Below are 18,627 nucleotides of genomic sequence, written 5' to 3' on the forward strand. Positions count from 1 at the left end.
TATGTTTCATGTAGTAGAAAGACTGTCAGGAATTCCACCCGCTGTTTACGTTTAGACAAGGCAGTCGCTTTCATTCATTCAACTAGTGTAGAGCCCGTAGATGTGACATTTTTTGTTTGTATAACATTTGGCACTGCACACACTAGTGCCAATAGGATGACACCCACCAAATTTGAGAGCAGTCGGATGAGTGGTTCGAGAGTTATCCGTGAAACAGACAGACATTCCTTGCATTATAGATGTGCGATGTGCTGGTTAATGGAGATGTTTAATAAAAATCTCTTAGTGTCAGCAGAGTTCGGTGTTTTGGCAAATCTTGTAAAACAAACAAACAAACAAGCAAACAAATAGCCTAAACGGGCAAGCCCATAGTGCCTTCTTGGATGTGTTGATAGAGCTGCAGTTGCACAGTTGTTGGCGATTTAACAGGTTGATTTTTCATTAAAACTGCATGCTTTTTGGCCCGTAAAGCCAACACAAACAATCTTGAATCGACATGAAAGATTGGGGGGGTGTTATAGCTGCGATATAGGGGCCCACCACAGGTGTTCGCCCCCCATTAGCTCTGCCCCTGCCTACGTCACAATGAAACCAGAATTTACCCTCATATGAATTGTCTCGCTTCATAAACCGTCTCTGACTCAATCCTTCTGGGGTAAATGTAACAAAACGCCGATCCCGAGGGGGCAGGCTGTACAGAACACCGTGGATTGTTTCTAAAACCCGTCAACTTGTTGCATCTTTCTAGAAAGACGATGGTTTCCACAACAACGGCCAGATCAGCTAACAGACTGGCGTGTTAGAAAGCTAGCAAACAAAGTCACCATGTTTAGCTAATGTCAAACAGTCCAAAACATTACGTTTATGCTGCACCGATTGAACAAATATCATAGATCTCCGCGTTTATCCTCTTTGGATTGAATGAGTTATGTCGCAACATAAAAGCTGAGGTAAAAAACGAACTCAAAAGAAAAAAAAACTCAAAAGGAAATGTAACAGATGAGACTATGGCAATGCAGTAGGCTACCTATGTTTACTTCGGTAGCTGATAAGACAATAACGCTATGATAGTCTCTTCTCAGTAAGTAAACAAGACCCATGTGGCCAGTGAAATTGGGCGTGTTCTTACCATTGAAAAGCCAATGACACCTTCAATTGCTCATGAGCTTAGCATCTGAGTGGTGACAGGCGTGTCTGCGTCCACAGAAATGCTGCTTGAATTGCTGAGAAGCTTGGATTTCTTTTTATTCTCTTTACAAATCGCCATCAATAATAATAGTAAATATAGCTACAAGCAGCAATGTGGGGGCCAAGCAGTAGGCCGGAGTAACCACGGCAACTCGACGCTGTTGGCTCAATGCCGCAATGAGACATATGGCCGTAAGCAGTCAGAACAAGTTTCATGTCTAACACGTCAAAAGTTACAAGCGAACTTGCATTTTTGCTAATTGAAGCTATCCTAAAGGTCAAAGGTCACCAAATTTCTTGAGCGTCCTCACAATCTGGTCAAGAGTCCATGCACTAAGTTTGGTTTTCATAGATTCATAGGTTGCTGAGATATGAGCTCACTTCCTGTTTGGCAGCTTCACACCCTAGAGGTCAAAGGTCACCAAATGTATTGGGCGTCATCCCGATTGGGTCACAAGCCCATATACTAAGTTTGGCATTGATAGATGCAAAGGCTGCTAAGATATGGGCTCACTTCCTGTTTGGCGGCTTTGCCGCGAATTTTGATTGGCTGCGACGGGCAAACGCTTCTGTCAAATGTTACAGAAATCAAAACACTGACAAGGCATGGTCTGAAGATGGTCTGTGTCAATTTTAGTGAGGATCGGTTGAAATTTGTGACCAAAGAAAATGTATTAGTGTTTTTGATTAAATCCAATATGGCGGCCGAATCAATTACGTTGATGTCACAAGTTGTCATCAGTTGACCTAAAGACCTTCCAGAGTATTACTACTATTACCACTAGTACATTGTAATTCTAAGCACAACAGCAGCTACAGGCAAAAAGTCATGTTTCTGAATAACAGCGCCCCTTAGAGGTCAAAGGTCACCAACTTTCTTGGGCGTCCTCCTGATGGGGTCACAAGTCCATGTACCAAGTTTGGTTTTGATACATGCAAGGGTTGCTGAGATATGAGCTCACTTCCTGTTTGGCGGCTTCGCCGCAGAATTTGATTGGCAGTTATGGGCAAACGGTAATAGTTCCGAAGACAAAAAAGCAATGCCTGTATAACGCATTGTCTGAAGATGATGTGTGTCAAATTTGGTGTCGATCGGACAAAATTTGTGACCTGTGAAGCTTTAGTTTCACTTTGGATAAAATCCAAAAATCATGGCGGAAAATGACGTCATAGGGTGCGTTGAATTCGGGCTGGTCCAAGGATTCTATAGATACCTGATTTTTGAAAATTGCCCCAAGGGTTCAAAAGTTACGTGCGTGAACGCATGTCCAACTTTGACCTGTTGGTGGCGCTAGAGCATATGAGGTGCCGACATGAAACTTGGTGAAATTATTAATTAGACTGTCCCCAATCAGTGTGCCAAATTTCACAACTTTTCACCAGTCGGTTCTATGGGCTGCCATTGACTCCCATGACAGAGGAATAATAATAATAGTGAAGAGAACTAACAAACACAATGGGGTCCTCGCAGCTTCGCTGCTTGGCCCCCAATAACAACTATATATTTGAAAACTAAAGGATTCAAGCTTTCTTGTGGTGCCACTTACATGTTTCTAGGACAAAAACTTGCGGAGTGTCAGACGTGTGTTTGGAACAGACCAAAAAATCCCACCGGTGGAATGGCCGACCGTTAGGGGTTAACAAGGTTAACAAGGTTAACAAGGTTTACTTACTACAGTATGTCAGTCATGTCCAAATCCAGTAATTAAATGGACAAACAATCTATTAATGCAAGGAACGTCTGTCTGTGTGTCATTCTGTCTGTGTGTGTGCTACCCGCCTAACTCTCGAACCGCTCATCCGACTGACCTCAAATTTTACACAGGTATTGCTAATGACATGCGTGAGTGCAGTGCGAAGTTTAGTCGCTTTTGGACAACAAATGACAAAGATATCGTTAAATTAAGCAAAATACAACTCTACGGCAATCCCACAATTCTACCTCTCTCCGCACTAGCCACTCCCCCAATCTCTCACTTACTCCAGCATAGAAACAAAAAAGCCCATTTCGCTGAAAAAACTCACGTGTTGCCATTGCCATTCATGGAAATAACGATGTCTCATGTAAACAACGGACCGTTTCAACATTGTTCATGTTGGATAAACATGCTGAGTCCGACACACATACACCCATGTTGGTAAGCAGGCTGTTAAGTCACGTAACGTTGCATAGGCTACTCATCAACAACCGCGGTTTCCTAGCGCTTCTGTTGCCTGATCAGATTGCACACACGTCTGTATCATTATGTTAAAATTTGCATTTAAAACAGCCGTTCTTGACTCTATCTGGACATCGGCTAAGGGCATAACATTCATTCAAACATCACTTCCGAGTTCATAGAACTGACATGGCCATGGTCATGCGGTTAGCTTTAGAATAGAATAGAATAGAATAAAATATATACTTTTTTGACCCCGTGAGGGAAATTCGTTTCTCTGCATTTAACCCAATCTAACTGAATTAGTGATCACACACTATCATTATCACTATCACTAGGCTATCATTTCCCAACAACAGCAAAAATGCACGGGTAGGCCTATGTAATGTGTCTAATATTGCCACTAGCTGCAACTCAAACACCTTTCCCCTTCACTTTTTTTACTTTGCAAAGAGAGTAAAAAGCTTTACTGACAGCACGGGCCTGATTCTACATCATCACCAATCTAACATGATCTACCTGCATCAGCGTCATTGGGCAACACATTTCTTGGAAAACATTGTTTGCACGGGCACCGCAGTAGTCAGTTAAAGTTTGGAAGTGATGGGGATGGCAACTACTTACCCATGTTTACTATGGGAGGGGTGTAAATAAAGGCACATTCTCTATATGTTTTCATATCAACTGGCTTCACTGTCTAACTGTGTGACTTCTCTACATGACCTTGTATGTCTTCATCATTTATGAACAAAAATAAGTAGACACAATATGTGCCCATTCAGTCATCTCTGAAGTGCCAGGGAATCAACATGACACAAAAAGACGACCATTAAACTAATGGACACTAGAGATTAGAAATAGAGATTCTGCCTTGATATATATCATGACTGCACACTTTGTGCAAATTATAGCCTTTACTACTACTCCGCTTCTTTAATTCAGCTATCTGTTTGCTTGCTTGAAGCCTCAAAATATTGTAAACAAAGTAGCATAGTTGGCTAGCTTATCATAGCCTACTGGTTGGACTGTTCAGTTTCCCCACGTGTGTTTGAGTTTCAAGGTAGGCTAATACTTTCCTCCTTGGTACAGGCCCTTTTGAGTCTTCGAGTTGGAAAACATAGGCATTGAGATGATCAGTCAACTTGAATGAAAGAGTTTTAATAAAATGTATGCAGCATGCTAATTACTGTATGCTACATAACATGTTGTGCCGCTTCAAATAGGACATTAGCTAGTTTGCCTAATGACATGATGTTGTTAGCAATTTCAAACTACTAAGCTAACGTTCGCTAGTTTAACCAATTTGTGTAGTCTTTGAAGTCTGAAAATGCCGCACGCAACTGACGCAAAGCATCACGTGCACGGCGACGATGTGACGGCAGAACGTAAAAGTAGTCACCCCTCTCATGTCAACAAAAATTACAGAGATTTCTAGTCCCGTCCGAATTGGACATAAGGCCTATTCGGACGGGATTAGTTTTATGGGGTGACATCATCAGGTAAAGTAATAATTACCAGGTAATGTAGTCCTGTCCGGACGCACCATGTCAGTAAACATAACGGAGTATGTCGGTGAAATTTACAGACATTTTTACCTTCCGTAAAACGGTCCGGAGAAATTACCTTAGGTAATATTAATCCCGTGCGAACGCGACCCTCTGTAAAGATGTCTGTAGTATTTCGTCACATCCTGATTTGAAAACAATTCCACCATAGTCTCAATGAAAACATAACATGCTGTGCAGCTCCTAATAGGACGTTAGCTAGTTTGCCTAATAGCTTGATATTGTTAGCCATTTCAAACTACTTATGGCATATCATAAAGCTAACGTTTGCTAGTTTAACCAACTTGTGTAGTCTTTCAAATCTGAAAATGGCGCACATACCTGACGCAAAGTATCACGTGCACGGCGACGAAGATGTGACGGCAGAACGTAAACGTAGTTACTCCTCCCATGTTAAGTAAAATAACAGATGTCTAGTCCCGTCCGAATTGGACATGTATATTACAGAGGTCATATGATAAACCTGCATTACTCTACGTCCCCCCATGAAACTAATCCCGCCCGAATAGGCCATTAGAGGTCATTAGATAAACCTGCATTACTCTACATCCCCCTGTAAAATAAGTCCCGTCCGAATAGGGCTTAAGGCCTATTCGGACGGGATTAGTTTTATGGGGTGGCATCAGGTAAAGTAATAATTACCAGGTAATGTAGTCCCGTCCGGAAGCGCCATGTCAGTAAACATAACGGAGTGTGTCGGTGAAATTTATTTAAATATAAAGAAAACTGCTTGTTTTTTGATGTATATATTACTATATATTATTATATATAATATATGTATGATGTATGTAAATACACACATACACACAAGCGCGCGCGCACACACACACACACACACACACACAGGGGAGAATACATATTTGAACCCATGCTTAAGTTGACTAAAAAGAGGAATAGAAAATCATCTTCATGCCTTCATTCAAAAAATGAGTAAAAATCAAGGATTTTCTACAAAAAAAATAAGAATTAAGAATACATTTTCTTCCTTAACACTAGAAGCGCCGTGCCGTTCTGACCCACTTATACCTAGAAGCGCCGCGCCCCGGTCATTTGACCGCTTTGACGACCTACTAGAAGCGCCGTGCTGGTGTGAACTACTTAAAGTGCGGCGAGGCGGTCAAAAGACCGCTGAGTCCTTAGAATGGGAGGCTGTTACTTACACATAATGATAGCTAGATGGCGCTTCGTGCACGAATCGAATCGTTTGGTCATAAATTCAGTTTGCACTAAGCCATGCGTCATTCGTGTCAGACCGTGTCGTTGATAGTCTGTGGTTGTTTCATTATGACATACAGCACGTTTGAGTTATCTGTTCATTTATTTGTGTTGATTTGTGTTGTTTGAGGTAAAAACTCTGGAAGAGTTCTTGAACAAACCTTAAGCAAATTTGACTTTCAACTTTTTCATAGTATCTCATTTTTTATATTTCGTTTTTACCACCCAAGCTGTAGACGTTCAGAACATAACATTGTCGCACATGACAGTGGTTGATTTTAGCTAGTTGGATGGCATAGCCTATAGGCCAATTAAAATAGCGATGTTTCAAAGCTAAGGTTCATAGAAAAGAGTTAGAACTGACTGGCTTTTGGCCATAGCAATCATCCATTTAGAACTAGTAACGGCAGTTTGTACTGCAAGTTTAGAAATTAGTTGATATGTGGTGGAAAGACGTAGCCTAGTTCTACTAACAAGACAACATATTTTAGCGATTTAAACACAAAACAAATGGTAACATTGGAATAAGTGGGATAATGGACTCCACGGCGTTCGGTCCAAGAAATAAATGCACTTAGAAGGGGCCGTTTTACCTCTACGTTCATATTTGTGAACCGAACGCGGTGTCGTCCCTGACATAAATTACTCGCGCGGTAGCCAGGCGTCTTATCCAAACGTGAACTTGGCGCTGTGTTCAAGATTCTGAAGTAGGGCTGGGCGATATATCGATATTTAAGATATATCGATATTTTTTTAAAATGAGATATGGAATCAGACCATATCGTATATACCGATATAGTTCAAATTTGCGCTTTGATTGCTCCACGCAAGCCGCTGGCCGGAGCTCTATGCGCTGCTCCCCGCGCCCGCGCCCGTGCCCGCGCCCGCCCCTCCTCTTTCAGACACAGAGCAGGGTTGCACAAAGCACCTAAGTTGTGTCCCTTAAGTATCTACCATAGGGCTTCTGTAAGAAATGTATTTAAGGGTGTTGCACAAAATTTCTCAAGTGGTATCCTTAGGTAAGGAAATTCGTTAAGTTATTTAGATTTACAGTTAAGCCCAAAATGATTAGCCCCCTTATGAATTCAGACATAATCCTTTGTTTATACATGAAAATGACCATTTCCAAAAATGTGCCTAGTTTATATGATTACAGAAGAGCAAAGACAGTATGCCCACAAAGTTTGAAGATCATCTTTTACTCATGCTCTGATTTGTGACAAGAAAAGCAAGAATTGACATGTTCAAAATTATTAGCCCCCAGACCATTAATAGTCAATAGTGTAGCCTTTCTTTGCTTCAACTAACAACAACTTCTTTCAATAGATTTTTACTAGGTTGGCACATATCTCTTAAGCACTCCAGCTCATCCAAACTGCATGGTTTTCTTGTATGGACTCTTGCTTTAAGCACATGCCACAGATTCTCAATGGGGTTGAAGTCTGGTCTCTGTGTAGGCTATTCCAGCACCTTGATTTTGGTATCCTTAAGGCCTTTTAGACCACTTTTCACTATGCTTTGGGTTATTATCATGCTGAAGGACCTGGTGGTGACCTAAGCCTAGACTAAGAGCAGACGTCTTGATGTTAACCCTCAAAAGGTCAACATAATCTTTCTTTTTCATGATCCCATGCACCCAAACAAGGCTCCCTGTGCCTGAGACAGCAAAACAGCCCCATAACATAATGCTCCCACCACCATGCTTCACTGTGGGAACTGTATTTTTACGGTTGTAGGCCTTCCCTTTTTTCGGCAAACGTAGGCAACATCCATGTGCCCAAACAGCTCCAGTTTAATGTCATTAGACCAAAGGACCGTTTTCCAAAACTCATTTTTAGCTTTTAAATGTGCATGGGCAAAGTTCAGTCTGACTTTGAAGCGCCCCTTTTGGAGTAATGTGTTTTTTCTCGGCCGATGACCTAGGAGGCCTCCACAATAAAAATCCCTCGCAACTGTCTTCCTCAAGACTTTAACCCCAGAGGTGTCAAGGTCAGCAACTATCATTTTGGCTATCATCTTGCTAACATCCCTGATGATTTTTCTCTCTAGATTGAGATATTTAGCATTTTCATCCACACTTAGGTTTGTTATGCACAACCTGGAACTTTGTACTTTGTAATGATGCCTTGCACGGCTGTTCTACAGACTGTGAAGCATCTAGAGATTACAGTATAGCCTTTCTCCATATTATAGGCCTCAATGATGTTCTTTCTGAGGTCCAGACAGATTTCCTTTATCTTCAGCATGCCTGTAAAGGCAGTCCTCTCTCAGACAGGTGTTCAAGTGCCTGTAGGCCTGTTCCTTGAAGTCTTTAGGCAAACAATCAATGCTGGTTGGGTGTTCAGGTGTTGTCTGGACACTAACTGGCTGCAAAGGTGTGGCTTGAAAGGTGACAGGTTGGTCGTGTGTGTTTAAAAGCAAAAAAAATCACGATTCATTTTGACCACTCCACTTTTCACACAATTGAGATTAAGCATTCCTAATAATAATATTAACACTCCAAAATGCACCAGATTCTACATAATAACACTGGCGAATGTTTGATTTTTAAAATTTGATCAGGGATGAAAAATTTAGGGAGAATTTTACAGTAATGTTCCAAAATTTCAGGGGGGCTAATAATTTTGGGCTTAACTGTACATTTGCATTGAAAGGGATTTTCTGGCACAACAAATTCCAGTTCCCACGGAGATTGTTTGTTTCCTAATATGTGCATGCTTTTCTGAGGGTGAAATGCGGGACTGACTGTCCAAAATAATATCAAGCTGTGAGCACATATTGTCCATCACCATACTTTAGCTTTGTTCAATTCCAATGTTTTCACATATTTTGCCATTTATTTTTCTTAATAGCAATATATTTTAGGTCTCCACTGCATATGAACATGATGATATTAAGGATCTGTCGAGGTGTAAATGTTTACACAGGAATAAAATGGTCTGTGGGGCAGCTACATGACAATCTATGGGGAAAGAGCTCAGGGTGTGATCATTCATTATCCAACGCGCCCATGCTATACATTCACAGAATAAATACACATACGTCATTACACTGTTAAACCTACAGCATGTGGAATACTGTGAATCATTTGCACTTGAAAACAGTTCAAGCTAGTTTGGAGGTATTGTTGCACATTCTCTTCTCTACCGACTAAGTTATGGACACATCGATATTAAGGTCTAATTCAGCAATATCCTAACCACCTGAAAATCAATATAACAGGAAAGGAACAGTGAACCACAGTGTCACATCTTTGCAATTAAAAATAAATCTTACAGCTAAAATGAGACCACCCCTTTCCCCTTAATCTCTGAAAAGGGACGTCCCCATGTAAACTCATAACTCGACAGCATTCAATATCAAATCAAGCACAAACAAAGATACTCACCACACTCCTTGGCTGCATCGATGCAGAGCTCCTCTGCCACATATTGACCAGCAGGGTATGTGAGTGGGCTTCCCTCAGGCCCTGCCTGCTCCTGGTGGTAAATCTGGATGTGTAAAGCAGGGTGTGTGAGCTTGGCCACAAAAACATCACCATTCTGATGAGCAGGTAAAGGAAAAACGGGCGTCTCCATGGTGATCACAGCAATACAGCCCATGTGCTCTTCTGCAGTCACATCCGCCTGGCAGAAAATAAAGAAAAGTATGTAAAATATGCTATTAATGGGAAGCAGGTAAGAGGGATAACTATATTTTGTGGTGCAGTAATATCCTCACTCTTGCACTTCCAGTTCCACTTTGTAGTGAGGATATTACTGCACAGAGTCTAAGTGCTCCCAATATTATTCCGCCACACAATATAGTTATCCCTTTTACCTGCTTAGAAATGCACCACGTTTTATTTTGTCTCATCATACTTGGTCGTGTGACTACTCGTGTAACTGTATTTTAATAGGGAAAACATGGAGGTGTTTGGTCACTTCTAACTTCATCTCTGTTTGGATCCTAATGAATGCATTGGGCTAGCTAAGTGCTATCAAAGTTGTGCCGCGCGCCAGAGCCAGTGAGTGCACGCATTGAAACGTGAAAGGTATGTATCAACTCGTAGTTCAATATGAAAAAAACGGTGAAGTGTTCATTTAAGGACACTCAACATATAAAACATTTAGATGTCATTCTTCAATCGCCTGAAGATCAAACATCTCAAAATGTCACAACACACTGCATTGAAACATATGTAGTAATACCCGTTATCCAAGAAAAATCCTGCCTTATTTGTTGTCAGTAGTGTTGTCACAATACCAAAATTATTGTTTCAAGTCAGGAATTGCGATTTCGATACTTTTCCCATGTTTTTTTTTTTTTTTTTTTTACAATTTTCGTTGATTTGAGACATCGTCAGTAACCTAATATTGAATATATTGTCACACCAGTGGCCATCCAAGATTCTGCTTGACCCTCCACACAAGGACAAGGACTTTAAAGGCCCTACAGCCCTAAAGGCTAATGTTAACTTTACCTTTAGTTTTGTAAACGTAAGCTTACGTCGCCTACCTTGTTCCAACTGAAATAACTCCTAGTTTTGGCCCTTCCATCCTTTCTGTTTTCGTTGTGTCAAAAAACGTGTTATATCCATGACGAGTCTTGAGTTAGTGAATTAGCCTAGCCTAGCCTAGTATTGTCTGCTGATAACCAAATAGATGGTATAAATGGTATTCTCTCCTGCTCAAACTAAATGTGTGCGCGTGCAATAGTTCTGCATTAAAAAAAAACATTAATCCTTTGTCAATATTTTGCATTGAAACGTAGGTCTTAAATTACTCAAACTTAATTTTAGACTTACAGTGCAAAATACGATACCCTATATGGAATATACAGAAGCAATAAGGGCGATGTATGGCACATGTTACATGAAGTTATGGGATCGCAAAAAAATCTGCAATCTATGGCCGTCCATTGGAGTTAGCAGAGCGTTGATCACCAGCTCATTTCGTGTTTCTACTTCCGGGAATATGCCTGCCCCCTTGGTTACAATAATACAATCAAAAACTAGAAAAGCACTCCGAGAGCGCAAACCTCCGCCTGTATTGTTTTTCCTAGGTTGTCATATATTTGAAACTAAACTATTCAGATCGCCACCACGTGGCCATTACATGCCATTAAACCACCAAGCGAAACACGTAAACGTCTCCGGAATCCAGACGGATATACAAAACACTCCCAAAATGTAATCGCTTCTTCCTTGGGTCATGTACGACCTTCTCAATCTCATCGAAATCCATCCATTACTTTTTGAGTTATCTTGCAAACAAACAGACAAACAGACGCTGGTCCCCGATTGTTACACCGTCAGTATCAACACATACGGCTTACAAATGTCCATGTGAAATCTATAGGTAGCAATCATTGTTCACAGAAAATTTGAAGTCTTTAGCTTGAACACTTTTTGAGATAATGACATCTGAACTTACCATGGGGTACCATGTTCAAAAATGTTTTTGGATGTATTAGGTATATCAAGCTAATATTTTGGCTGAGTTAGTTTAAATGGTTACTCTTTAGGTAGTAATATTTTGAAGCAAATCTGAGATGGTCAAGCAGAAGGCATTTGTTGAATTGAGGAGGAATGACCCTGATATACGGTGAATTTCCAATGCATCAATGGAAACATTTAGGCCGATTCTATGTATTTTGTCTCTTGTGCAATACTGTATCCTGACACAAACAGGTCATACCCCTGGTTGCTGATATCTAAATTCACAGCCGGCAGAGTAACTGGACTAGTTATTCAAAGCTTATCTGACATACAAACAGTGCTGGGGCCAGTGCTATCTCCACAGCCAGACTACGCGCTACAGCCCGGAGAAAGATACTGCAAAGATATCTTGTAAGGCAATTGAAACACAAAAAATGCTACCCATCACCCTAAGCCACTTACAGAGTCATACTCGGCAAACACTCAAACTGCCTACTCCCAGTTTCACCATGTTCCTGTACAGTTAAAATGTAATCTTGTAAATTACAAAATAATGCAAGCTAAAAGTTTCTATGCATTGGTGTAACATGAGACACACGATTCAATATCATCCTTTGATGAATCAACAAGTTGTCCCCTTGAATTGATGAGATTCTCTCTGATTAGTGAAAAGTGGTATTTACATTATTGACATTGTTGAATCCATATGCATTTTTGGATTTTAAAAGATATGTTCCATCAATATAAATCACTAGAATTAAAAAAACGTTAAAGCTCAATATCTCTGAACTACTCTGGGGACGAAGCATCAAGGCAAGGTTACTCTTGCATAAAAAGATCTTTGTGACTGTCCAGTAATCTTGTCGTGAGATTACGGCTGGGTGGTATTTGAAAAGTATATCAATACTAGGACGAGACAAATATATTCTTTTTAATTATTCTTTATTTTTAAATTATTTTACCTGTGTTATATGCCTGATAACTGCCAGAACTGTGTTGCAAGATGGCCACTGAGTGGGAGGCCTGCCTAAATAGTCCAGCAGCCAAATAATTAAGGTGAACTTTGTCGGTTTAAGATTTTTTTGTTGTTGTTGCAAAGGGGTAGCTCGATAAGACTAGAGAGGGTGCCCCATGATATCCCTTGGGCAATTCTGGATATTAAGAATTTCTTGTCCAATGTGTTCATACTGATCTAAGTAATCAACTTTCTAGGCTACTCGCTGTCGTTTCAAGAACTCCATTATCTCGTTATACCCGTCATTGTAACATAGCCTGACGACGTCATACTCAATTCTTGTCAGAATATGAGTCTGAAACTGCTCCATTCAGCTGCGATTATGGGGCGTGATTCAACTGATACAGGGTGGGGGGGATAGCTCTGCACTCATTGGATAGCCCAAACCAAACAGAACAAGTTATTGGCTGTCAGTATCTGCGAAATCTAAGACAACGAAATATGTAGCAGGGTAGGCTATATGGAAAACATCCTCCCTCGTTTTTAAAAATAATTCCTTCAAACGAGCAAACAGACATTTTTAAACAAACGGGAACAACATCACCCAAACATGCTGTTTTAACTTGGTGAAAGTGAAACTGAAGTTTTCCCACATATCCACGTTGGTCTAAGTGTTCAGAAATACTTGTGTGAATCCGTGATAAAACCTCCGTTTCAATAGCTAAGATAAACGAAAGGCCAAACTGCATGAACAAATTATGCATTCATAGCCATAGCGTTTCTGTTGCAATCAAAATCAACCTAAGCCAACACGGTCTCACACCCAACTCGTCGAACGAGGACGCATGCAGCCGTGAACCTCACTGCTGTTCATCTGTCAATCATCACGTAAAGCCCGCCCTGACAATGTGATTGGTCCGAACAGCTCTGTACCTCGAATAGTAGCAGCTGAACGGAGCAGTGCCAGACCGAAGTTCCCTGCAGAAAGAAGAATGTAGGCGGGGCTAAACTTCGGTCTGGCATCCAGGCTAATTGTAACATGCATTAATTACAAATTCTCATTGATTGTATTTAGCTGTTTTTGCAACTTTAGCATGGACGATTGTCACTGCAACTTCAGCAATGTCTGACTAACCTTCAAGCATCAACTCCACAAAATCACCGGAGCTATGCCTGTCTGCCTTCAGTGTCAGAATTAGAGGTGTAAAGACTTAAATTATTTGATTTTAGTGTATTATCAAGCAGTGTTTTATAAATTTTAACTATTTGGTTTCATTTGGAACAGGAAGTGGCCATCCCCAAACTGCATGTACATTCATTCATAACAACACAAATAAATACCCTAGTATTGAATCAAATCAAGTGGCTGCAGTCATTAGCTGATTTACCTAACAACAATATACACCTGATGACCCTTTGCCACAGAAGCAAGGTCAAGGTTAGGGCTGAACGATATATTGCATTTGCAATATGATCAAGTGCAATTTTCTAACTGCAAAGGCAGCGATTACCCTCTGGTCACGTGACATAGGAGCGTAAAGTAGAAAAGATAACAGTCTACTGGAGAGTGAAGTCCGCAAGCTGTGGGCTGTGAGTAAAGACGCATAGAGGACGATTAGCTAAATTATTATTAAATCCGGTGGATCATTAGCATGCTAGACATTTGATTTAACTCTTGCATTCAAGTTGACTGATCATCTCCATACCAATGTTTTCCAACTTCAAGACTCAAAAGGGCCTGTCCCAAGGAGAAAAAGTATTTGGCTACCTTTAAACTTAAACACACATGGGGAAACTGAACAGTTCAACCAGTAGACAATGATAAGCTAGCCAACTATGCTACTTAGTAGTGATGCGCGGGTCGGGTATTTTTTCAACCCGTGGGTCCCGCTTTTATGAAATGATTTGGCCCGCCCCGCACCACTGTACCTATTTTGACAACCCGCCCCGCCCCCGCGACCATTACATAGACATACTGGGCATTGTAATTCAAATGAAAACAGCCTTTATTTCAGCCTGAAAGTGCATGGAAACATCGCCCTGTAAACTGGCAACAACATAGGCTATGATTATGAATATGAACGATACATCAGGTCATTAATAACAAGATGATACACATTTAAAACATTTAGAAATACAAAAGCAAAAACCTACAAAGCAGCGTTTGTAATCTAGGCTAAACATTATAGGAAATACGTCCGAAATAAAACAAGGATTTGTATAGGAGATAGACGGCTGAAAACGGAGAAGAATTTGAAGACAGACGTCAGTGTTAATTTGCTCCTGGACAGGGAAAGATTCATCAGTTTGGCTAACTTACTTGTAGGCTACTTAATGTAAATGGACATTTCAAATAGCCTATTCATGACAGTCGAACAAAGTTATGCATGTTTGTGCAAAGTAACGTTATGTGGAGCCATATGGAGGAGGTGGCTCATTGAATTGAAAAGGTAGGCTAAGGAATTGTTTGGGAAATAATAACGGCTAGTCATTGCTAACGTTAGCGATGCATTATCAGAATTCATTTCTCTGTCATTATGCTGAGGAAAAAAACATTAGCACCTGCCATTGAAAGCTAGCAGCCTACGTTCCTGTTGGATCCTGCAGCAAGCTGGCAACCGCGACTCAGAGGGGAGGGGGAGCCTATACACTGTGCTACAGAAAGTATATTGCAGTAGCCTACTCGTTTTGGCCAAAATCCTACATACGGCTCCTATAAAGAGGATATAGAATGGATGAATTGAGTATTGCACTGCGTTCTCTGATGTTAAAATAGTATATATTCAACTTTGATTTAGAAAAAATAAACTCAGTTGCAATTTTTGACTAATTAAAACCATATATTTAGGCTGGGTATTGAAATGGTCCGTTTGACTAAATGACGCCCTCTTTGGCAACCCCAATTGAACTTCAATGGCTTTGCGATGTCTGACATCACAAGCAAGCAGTTTTGCTGAATCGCCCATTTTTTAGTGTCTATTTTTAAGTTCAAGATTTTCATATGCAGGAGGGCACAACCATGCCTCATGTTCATGATAGCTCTTTGTTTATGCACAACCTCTCATAATTCATGAAAACCAAGAAAAAAAATATTTCCATTCTATGTCACCTTTAATATAGGCTATAGGGAATTGCATGCAACATACATGGATTTTTAAATGTACTTTTGTTTTTAATGACCCGCCCCAACCCGCCCCGCAAATAAAGTGATAATTTCTTTACCCGCCCCAACCCGACCCGCGGGGTCCGCGGGTTACGAGACGACCCGCGCATCACTACTACTTAGTTTACAATATTTTGAGGCTTCAACCAGACAGCTGAATTCAAGAGGTGGAGTTGTAATATGAATAGTAGGCTATAATCTGCCTAAAGTATGCCGTCATGATTAGGGCTGTGCAATTAATCAAATTAATCGATTAATCGTGATTAATGATTATTTTGGTAACACTTTACATTACGGCTCGCTAATAAGGTGGTAATTGTATGGTAATTTCTATGTAATTTCATGGTAACAATCCCTTGTTACCACTTGTTACCACTTATTACCAGTAATTTCTATGCAGTTTCTAGTGCAATTACTCTGCTGTTTCTAGGTAATAGTAATGCAAACAGTATTAATTAAGGTGGTAATTTCTATGTTATTTTGATATCATTTTATGAATAATCCTTTGTAGCCACTTATTACCAGTAATTTCTATGCAGTTTCCAGTGCAATAACTCTGCAGTTTTTAGGTAATAGCGATGCAAACAGCTTTCATTTTGAGTATAATAAAATGGTAATTATTTGAAACTTTACTTATTGTTTTTGTTTAATTACATGACAAACAAGGAGGTAATTTCCAGGAAAATACACAGCATCAGGGCCGTAAAATACATTATCACTTATTTCCACCCAATTACTTAGTTATTAGCCTACTAAGAAAGAGAAAAAACAAGTCATTGTCGTAGTAAGCTGGTAAAGAAGACATTATGTGCCTGTAACTAAACTGGAACAAGTGAAGTAATTTTATGGAAACTATATGGTATCAGAGCTGTAAAATGCACTATTGCCTCTTCCTATTTAATTACCTAGCTGTGTTGATAAACCCATCAATTATCCTTATGAAATTTTTAGTGTTGTTTTTGTTTAATTACCTGAAAAACAAGGAGGTAATTACCAGGAAAATACACAGTATCAGGGCCGTAAAATACATTATCACCTATTTCCACTCAATTACTTGGTTATTACCATCTGGCTAGGCTATTTTGTAGCCTACTGACATTCAACACACAAACACATGTTGAGTACGACCTTTATTACTTTGTTCTGCAAAAAAAGAAAGTTAACATTTAACATTTAAAGTAGCCTGTAAGTCCGCCGAAAATTTAACTAAGCCATGGAAGAAGTATTTTTCGTTGATCAGCAGTAGGCTAGCCTGCAGAGCTAGCATGAGCTACAGCCCAAAATCGCTAACAGTGGCATAAAGCCATAGGCTACGCTTTCAAAATTAAACCACTAACATTGCTCAAAACAGCGCAAAACCTAGTCAGCAGCTAACTCGAGGTGTCTACACATAAAACAAAGCACCAGTTAGTCTGTAAACTTTGGAATAGTCTGTACACACTTAGAAATCGTTCGAGACTGCAACTCTATATGAAGCACAGAAATGTCACACAAGTGTTCACACGGAAGCACGCACGGGAGCTATTGCCGGAAGTCAATAGGGTAGTCCAGTGCTCAAATTACAGTGAGATCAGAGCCCGTCTTTTCTCTGGTGAGATATGCTACAGACAGAAGAAAGAGGACAAGGAAGACAGAGTGGTTCGTGTCTGTTCCTTTCCCGGCAGCGAAACAAAAATTAAAAGTTTACAATCCAGCAAGTTTTTCATCAGCTGTAATTGCGATACGGTCGGTCTCCAGTGGCTTATTGTTTTGAATGTGGACATTGACACCTCAATCGAAACGCTAAAGTAATGGATTACCGTGTCTGCTGTCATAATTTTGAGAAGGACGATTTATATTCCGAGAGGAGCTTCTGACCCAAAGAAGTCAACGAAATATTATAATATTTTCATCTGTAACAAACATGTCACCTCTGTACCTGTATGAATGTTTTGGTAGGTTTAGGGTGCACTGCAAATAAAATATTTAGCCTACTGTTTCAGAATTTGATTATGTTGTTTTATTATTGCAGAACATGTTAAATGTGTGAAAACAATGTTTTTTTGCAGAACAAAGTTAAGGTTGTGCTCAACATGTGGTTGTGTGTTGAATGTCAGTACACGGTAACCTATTTCAGATCAGAGATGGTAATAACTAAGTAACTGAGTGGAAATAAGTGATAGTGTATTTTACGGCCCTGATGCTGTGTATTTTCCTGGAAATTACCTCCTTGTTTTTCAGGTAATTAAACAAAAACAATAAGTAAATCCTGGACTATCATTTCAAGAACTAGATTCATTTTAAATCATTACCATTTTATTAAACTTAAAATGAAAGCTGTTTGCATCACTATTACTTAGAAACTGCAGAGTAATTGCACTGGAAATTGCATAGAAATTACTAGTAATAAGGGGCTACAAAATATTATTACCATGAAATTACATAAAAATACCTTAGAAATTACCACCTTAATTAATGCTATTTGCATTGCTATTACCTAGAAACTGCAGAGTAATTGCACTAGAAACTGCATGGAAATTACTTGTAATAAGTGGTAACAAGGGATTGTTACCATGAAATTACATAGAAATTATCATACAATTACCACCTTATTAGCGAGCCGTAATGTAAAGTGTTACCATTATTTTGCTATGTTTCATTGCAATGCTCTCTTTTTGCCTTGAGTTGTTGTGTGTATTATATTTTTACATATTTTTCTGGCAGATGCTATTTGCACCCGGGTGCAAATAATGAACATTATTATTTACACCCAGGTGTAAATAGTGCATAAATCAACAATACTATTTATACCCGGGTGCAAATAATCAGTAATACTATTTACATCCGATGTCTAATCAAAATTAACACCCATGTACCCAGTCAATGTCCAGCTGTATTTAGTTTTGAACAGTTTAACAGCTGTTTCGCCATGTCTGGGTCAATGTATGGAAGTGATTTAATACAAATATAGGCTAATGAGTGGT

General features: G+C 39.8%; 1 protein-coding gene across 5 annotated transcripts in view; it reads right to left on the reverse strand.

Annotated features, from left to right (window-relative positions):
- Positions 1–18,627, reverse strand: part of jak2a (Janus kinase 2a) — a 146,871-nt gene that overhangs the window by 101,937 nt on the left and 26,307 nt on the right. For 4 of the 5 annotated variants that reach the window (XM_062554041.1, XM_062554045.1, XM_062554044.1 and 1 more), the window contains one exon: positions 9,516–9,753. In XM_062554041.1, coding sequence (XP_062410025.1) covers positions 9,516–9,753 — 238 coding nt within the window. Of the gene's footprint in view, positions 1–9,515; positions 9,754–11,541; positions 11,560–18,627 lie in introns of those variants that run through there. The other variant, XM_062554042.1, reaches the window with a different exon arrangement.

This window comes from Sardina pilchardus, chromosome 14 (assembly GCF_963854185.1).
Source record: "Sardina pilchardus chromosome 14, fSarPil1.1, whole genome shotgun sequence".
NCBI lineage: Eukaryota > Metazoa > Chordata > Actinopteri > Clupeiformes > Clupeidae > Sardina > Sardina pilchardus.